Genomic DNA, 7,317 nt, shown 5'->3' with positions numbered 1-7,317 from the left:
TAATGTGCAAATTTTATCACTCGCAGTTGCTCAAAATAGCTCCCAGGAAGAGCTCAGTGAGAAGAAGAAGAAGAAAAAGTTGTCTTACGGAGTCTTCATTGTGGAATTTGGTTGTTGTTGTTGTTGTTATTCATCGCACAGTCAACCAAATGCTCAGACTGGATCTGGCATTTTTGTCTACCTATCCAGTCCTTACCAAAGACCTGGGATAGGCAGATGTGGATGTTTGATGGTATTACAGATATTGTTGCAGGATGGAAGCTGTTCCCAGTAAGGCTGCCTTTTGCAATTGACTAATGGCGAATTTGTCAATGCCGATGATGGTGTCCAAGTGGTGCTCCAGTTTTGGGATTGCACCCAAGGCACCTTTTACTCTTGCTACTACTTTTGCTTTCTTTTGCCACAGTCGTTCTATTTCTATCTGTAAGTCTTTTGTTATCTTCTCCAATTCTTTCTCGTCTATTCTGCTGTCTCCAGGCACTGCCACGTCCACTATCCAGACTTTTTTTGTCTTTCTTATCGACAGTTGTTAAGTCCGGGGTGTTATGTGGCAGATGCTTTGTCTGTTTGAATTCTAAAGCAATTTAACATTTTCATTGTCTATGACTTTCTCTATTTTATGGTCTCACCAGTTCTTCCTTGCAGGCAAATGCTATTTCTTGCAGATCTGCCAATGCACCAGCATTGCTACTTTGTCATGCCGCTGCAATAACAACAACAAGAACACCAACAACAATGATAATAACAATAATGATAATAATAATAATAATAATAATTGTTTTTATTTTGCTTGTGCTAATTATTTATTTAAATTTGGCCATCCACAATTTATCTCTTTTCCCCATTTCATTTGCCTGCCTATTTTTTTCTCCTGCCATGTTTTGATCTCTGGGAGAGCTAATTAAGCCATTCAGAGGACTTTAAAAATAAGGTCGTGGAGGGGTGCTTAGAAAATGTTCTATTAAAAACCCAGGAGTCAGAGTGGCTGTTATAGGAGGCTGCTGATGAGGTGCTGAGAATATGATGCTGTGTTAAAAACACACATACGCGGAATTAAAGTGTTGCATAAGACCACCTCGCCCGGTCCGATTTTAGCTGATTCATTCTTTTCAAGGGAGTGGACAGCAAATCTGCGCTTTGAGTGCTGCTTCTGTATAGGTAGCTTACCGATTGATTAGTCTTAACGATCATGTGAAAACTATAAAACAAAGATGTCCCCAAGATGCTTTTTCAGGAGGCAACTGAACTTTTCTTGTTTTTCTTTGAAGACGTTTTGCTTCTCATCCAAGAAGATTCTTCAGCTCTGGCTGGATGGTGGGGAATGGAAGGATTTATACTCCTTGCAGACAGCTGGTCATTTGCCTTCTCTTAGAGAGTCTTTGAGGCCACTTGGAGGTTTACCTGTGTCCTCAGGGTCACCTGAGTGGTGCAAACGGGAGTGGAACCTTCTCGGAGCTGCTGAAAGGATTGTGTTGTTCCAAGAAGACTCCACACCCATTTGCACCACCCAGGTGACGCTGAAGACACAGAAAAACCTCCAAGTGGCCTCAACAACTCTCTAAAAGGATGCAAATGACCAGCCGTCTGCAAGGAATATAAATCCTTCCATTCCCCACCATCCAGTCAGAGCGGAAGAAGCTTCTTGGAGGAGAAGCAAAATGTCTTCAAAAAAAAACAAGGAAGTCCAGTTGCCTCCTGAAAAAAGCACCTTTGAGACAACCAGGATCTGGATGACGGAGAATCTCCATAAATCTACCTGCCAGTTCTTCATCTCTTGAGTGGCACTTCTCCCCAGCCTATTGAACAAAAGAAAAGAAAAAATAATACTCTCAAACTTGCAGGACTATTCTATTCTATTCTATTCTATTCTATTCTATTCTATTCTATTCTATTCTATTCTATTCTATCCTATCCTATCCCATCCCATCCCATCCCATCCCATCCCATCCCATCCTATTCTATATTCCACTCTACATTCTACTCTACTCTACTCTACTCTACTCTACTCTACTCTACTCTACTCTACTCTACTCTACTCTACTCTACTCTATATTCCACTCTACATTCTATTCTACTCTGCTCTGCTCTGCTCTGCTCTACTCTACTCTACTCTACTCTACTCTACTCTACTCTACTCTACTCTACTCTACTCTACTCTACTCTACTCTACTCTACTCTACTCTATTCTATTCTTGTTTCCCCAGGCATTGTCCAAGGAGGACCACTTCCAGCCATTTGCACTCAAATCCTGACCACGGTGGATCAAGAGCAGAACAAAGTCCTGTGGATCCCTGCTGGCCCCCAATAGACGGACGCTGTGAAAATAAAATAAAATACTGTAACTGCAACAGATTCTACGTGAACGGCTGATGGGGATATCTGTGTGGTAGGTTGGAAAGCATCTCACGCCACGTTATCGGTGACCTGTGTTTGGAAGGAAGCGATCCGTTGCTGACAGCAGAATTCTTCCGACGTTTCTCTCTCCGCGGACGATCAAATCCAGTTCTTTTTTTTTTTCCAGAAAAAAAAAATAAACTTTGCGAAGCTGCAAGAAGAAGAAGAAGAAGAAGAAGAAGAAGAAGAAAAAATCCTTTAGGTTACGTTTACAAAACCTTTGCCCTTCTCCCCAATATTTTGGGTTTGTGTTTACTTGAATTTTTTTAAACAACAACAACAACAACAAGCAATCGTTTTTTGAGCTTCTCCTCGGCTGCCCACCTCCCCCCCCCCCACACACACACCCCGTGACAACGGTGTGAGAAGGAACTCTCTTTCTTGAAGTGTGCAGCCGTTTTAGGCCAGGATTGCATGCATGAATTTTGAGGAGTGGGCTTCCCCTACAGGTACTTGACGGGGAAAAGGAAATTCCCCCATGGGTCAGGCCACTGTGTGCGTGTGTGTGCGTGTGTGTGTGTGTCCAGTGTTCTTTGTCCAAAGTTACTGGTTTATTTTATGCATGACTTTTTGGTATTTAAATCTCACGCTGTGTGCTCCTTGTCTCTTAAGAATTGGGTTTGGACTTTGTGTCAAACCACAATTAAAAAAAAGGGGGGTTATAAGTTAGGCCTAGGCTGTTTATGTTAACCATGTGTAGATAGTTTACACAACATTGGTGAAAGTTGGTCCTTGGAGTAAAATAGCCATAGGGATTTTTTTTATTTAATTAGAAGCAAGTTCAGTTTTAGGGGACCCTGACGGCTTCTCTAGCGTGATCTATAACTGATAGTTTTACCACTGTTGGGAAAAAACAAAACAAAAAACAACATGTGTACGCTTTCGGTTTTTTAAAATTTGTTAGAATTTGTATTCCCTGCCTGTATTGATCTTCACTGTATATTGCTCCCCCCTCCCTCTCTTGCTTTTTTATTTTTACTTTTTAAAAAAAAATTAGGACTTTTTTTTCTCCCCCAACCGTCGTTTTATTATATTTTTTTTCTTCGTAAAATAATTGCATGTCGTGTTTTGTCGGTGCCCTACCTTGATTGCTTAAAAGTTTTTGTTTAGAGCCGCGTTTGTGGCTCACACGTTCCTAACATTTCATTAGATAGGTTTTTGTTCTGTGGGCTTGCCTTCCCGTTTCGAGATTTTTTTTCCTTTTTTTTTTATTTGCATTAATTTTAAAAAAAAAGGGATTTTTCTTGCACAATGACTCAAAAGCAGCACTTGGTTAGAAATTATATCTTCTGTTTTACAGATACTATTTTGTAGTACTGAATACCACAGAGAAAGGAAAAAAAATGTAGAAAGGTTATAATACATGCAGAGTGAAAATATTGTTTATAAGTGGAGGGACAGCAGTTCTATTTTTTTTTTCTTTTTTTAAAAGGAAAAAGGCTTGAGGTGGACGATGGTACGACTGAAAGAAACCAATACTGTTCCAACAGTAAATTTTCTGTACTAAAAATGTCACTTTATATCAAAACAAAAATAAAAGAAACTTAAGTATTGTGTTAAATAAAGGTCAATTTCTATAATTTGAAGGGTATGAAAATTTGTTGCTCGCTTACAGTCGAGTCTGTTTTTGAAATTTTATTTCGATTCATTTATTAAATTGATGTGCTGCTCATCTCGCCATTACAACGGCTTGTTTAAATGATTTAGGTAGCCACGAATCTCCGAATAAAGTGAACACAACACAGATGACAAACAAGATTCTCAACCGAAACACAACATATGTAATAAGCAGAAAAAAATATTTGTTTCAGAGGAAATAAAATAGAAAGTTCTGGAATCTGTTTTAGATGAGGAAAAATTGATGTGGTGTGTTTTTCTTTATACTTACTTGGCTCAAGTAGGAAAAATATTTTCCTAAATTTCGAGGAATCTTAGAACAACAAAACTAAGTTTTTTTTAAAAAAAGGACCAGATAAGTTGGTGTCAGGCGGGAAAAATCAGGACGACACATTGTAAGCTCCAGTTAAGCTGATGTATTGCTCGTGCCTGTACAGAAGAATCTAGTCAACTAATGGCCAGCGCTAAATTGGTGCTAGATAAGAGTCAACAGAATTCAAGAGGGTTTTAGACTTTGATCACGTGTGGAAACGTAATAACCCCAGGCTGATTCCTCTCTTGATTCCACCCACAGGTTCTGCCTTTCCTCCTAAAAAAAAAAGCCAACTCAGTTCTAGGCTGCATTAATAGAAGGATGGAATCAAGATCACGTGAAGTGTTAATACCACTTTTCAATGCCTTGCTAAGGCCACACTTGGAATACTGCATCCAGTTTTGGTCACCACGATGTAAAAAAGATGTTGAGACTTTAGAAAGAGTGCAGAGAAGAGCAACCAAGAGGATTAGGGGACTGGAGGCTAAAGCATATAAGGAACAGTTGCAGGAATTGGATATGTCTAGTTTAATGAAGAGAAGGACGAGGGGAGACATGATAGCAGTCTTCCAGTATCTCAGGGGCTGCCCCAAAGGAGAGGGAGTCAAGCTATTCTCCAAAGCCCCAAAAGGCAGGACCAGAAGCAACAGATGGAAACTAATCAAGGAGAGAAGCAACCTGGAATTAAGGAGAAACTTCCTGACAGTTAGAACAATTAACCAGTGGAACAACCTGCCTCCATAAGTTATGAATGCTCCAACACTGGAGGTTTTTAAGAAGAGACTGGACAGCCATTTGTCTGAAATGGTATAGTGTTTCCTGCCTGAGCAGTGGGTTGGACTAGAAGACCTCCAACTCTGCTATTCTATTCTATTCTAGATTTGGGTTGGATTCTTTTTCTATTTATTATAAACGGGTAAGTTTGATGCAAGATGACTCGGTTGTCTTTATGGTCTACTTTTTTTTTAATCCAATCCTGTGTGCTACTGCTGAGAACCTACAAATCAAGCAGGACTGCTTGACTGCAATTGTTCTTCAGAAGCGTTGTTTGATCTTTGGTGAAGAATTCTAAAGTCTGGTGCCATTGGAGTCCGATGCCTGCGTGAAAATATGAAAATATGAAGATTGGATATGCTCGTACAGACAGCAACAGGGAAGGAGAGGACAAAGCAAAAGCTCCATTAACCCAAAACAAAAAGAATCCCACACGATGGGCAAATCGACAACATGGCGCCTCAGCACAAGGAATGCATGTCACGGCCAGCAACAATGATAAAGACAACGGTTGTATCATGAGGACTCTACAGAGAAGGGCATCTGAACGGAACGGAGTTTCCCAGCATGAATGCCAAGGAGACTCAAACAGAGATATTGTCAAGTTCCAGCTGAGAAGCCCAACGAAGCAAAACACCAGAGGCGTTGTGTTCTCTAACGTAAACTTTATTAGGCATTAGGAAACTGGTAAGATAGAAAGGAAACTAGCTCTGAGAATATGGCAGGAAGAAGATAATTAGAAGAGTGAAGCTTTCCCTCCACACTCTGACAGTTCAGGTCACATTGTCCAAGATGTCTTCCAGTAATTGTTACGGTATGTGAAGAAACTTCAGTTGGCCAAAACAACTTTTCAACGGCTTCGGCTCGCACGTTGATAAGGAACACCTTTTCTCCCTCCCCTGTACTGTAGACAAACTAGAAGCACTACAGCGGTCCTAAACACACAAGGTTTCATAGCTTGACAGATATTTGCTGGGGGGGAGCTTACTTAAGCCTCTCTTCTTTTCTTGCAGATGGAAGAAGCCCCCCCCCTTGCTTCTAATGCACCGAGTGGCTTAATTATGATTGGACATCCAGGAAGTTTTGAGAAACAAGAATGTGCCAAGGAAAGGAAAGGGGATCCCAGGGTTTAACTAGCAGCCCGAAACCAAAAGGAAATTGCGGTGATGACCAAACTAGGTTGCATTGTGGAAAGCTCTTCTAATGACAGCAATTAGGTTCCGAGGCTGTGAAGCATCGCTAAATGTGTGCAGGAAGTGCAGCCATCACACATTTCAGCGGAAAATTAACGAGCGAAGGGTGGGGGGAGAAAGCTGAGATAAAATATAAAGACAGGAGCAGCTTTGACGGAGTTGTGGGCTATGCTCACATCTTTAATTAGAAGCTGGCAGCTGGATACAAAAAATGTAGCAGAGCTTTCTAAGGCCCTGCATGAAGAGCTCAAGTGTAGGCAGAAAAATGAAAGTGTCCAAGTGACACCCAGTTGTGATTTCCTAGCCTTGAGTTATTACGTTAATGTCATGGGGATCCTTGTCCTGTGACCGATGTTAAAAATTTGAGGAAATGTCAAAGATTGGGTTCCGAGGCTCAAGAAGGGAATGATGGCGATGGTGATGGTGATGTTATTCATTCAGTTGTGTCCAACTCTTGGCGATTCTTTGGGCCAGATCTTGTGCTACTTCTTTTGAGTTTTTCTATGCTCTGGCTGGTGTGGGATAGAATCAAGATCCCATGAAGTGTTAATACCACTTTACAAGGCCTTGGTAAGACCACACTTGAATTATTGCATCCAGTTTTGGTCACCATGATGTAAAAAAGATGTTGAGACTCTAGAAGAGTGCAGAGAAGAGCAACAAAGAGGATCAGGGGACTGGAGGCTAAAATCTAAAAAGAATGGTTGCTGGAATTGGGTATGTCTAGTCTAACGAACAGAAGGACCAGGGGTGACATGATAGCAGTCTTCCAATATCTCAGGGGGTTGCCCCAAAGAAGAGGGGGTCAAGCTATTCTCCAGAGCACCTGAAGGCAGGACAAGAAGCAACGGATGGAAACTAATCAAGGAGAGAAGCAACCTGGAATTAAGGAGGAACAGTGAGAACAATTAACCAGTGGAACGGAAGTTGCCTTCAGAAGTTGTGGGTGCTTCATCACTCAAGGTTTTTAAGACTAGACAGTCACTTGTCTGAGATGGTATAGGTTCTCCTGCTTGAACAGGGGGC

The 7,317-nt window shown here is 41.1% G+C and overlaps 1 protein-coding gene across 1 annotated transcript in view; it reads left to right on the top strand.

Annotated features, from left to right (window-relative positions):
* Positions 1-2,329, top strand: part of DLG5 (discs large MAGUK scaffold protein 5) — a 47,574-nt gene extending 45,245 nt beyond the window's left edge. The window contains exon 33 of the mRNA XM_015825387.1: positions 2,205-2,329. Coding sequence (XP_015680873.1) covers positions 2,205-2,308 — 104 coding nt within the window. The 3' untranslated portion in view covers positions 2,309-2,329. The remainder of the gene's footprint in view (positions 1-2,204) is intronic.
* The last annotated feature ends 4,988 nt before the right edge of the window (positions 2,330-7,317 follow it).

This window comes from Protobothrops mucrosquamatus, unplaced genomic scaffold (genome assembly GCF_001527695.2).
Source record: "Protobothrops mucrosquamatus isolate PMUCROS unplaced genomic scaffold, P.Mucros_1.0 scaffold2614, whole genome shotgun sequence".
In the NCBI taxonomy this organism is placed as follows: Eukaryota; Metazoa; Chordata; class Lepidosauria; order Squamata; family Viperidae; genus Protobothrops; species Protobothrops mucrosquamatus.
The sequence above is the reverse complement of the archived record's forward strand: the minus strand, read 5'-3'. Positions and strand labels throughout refer to the sequence as shown.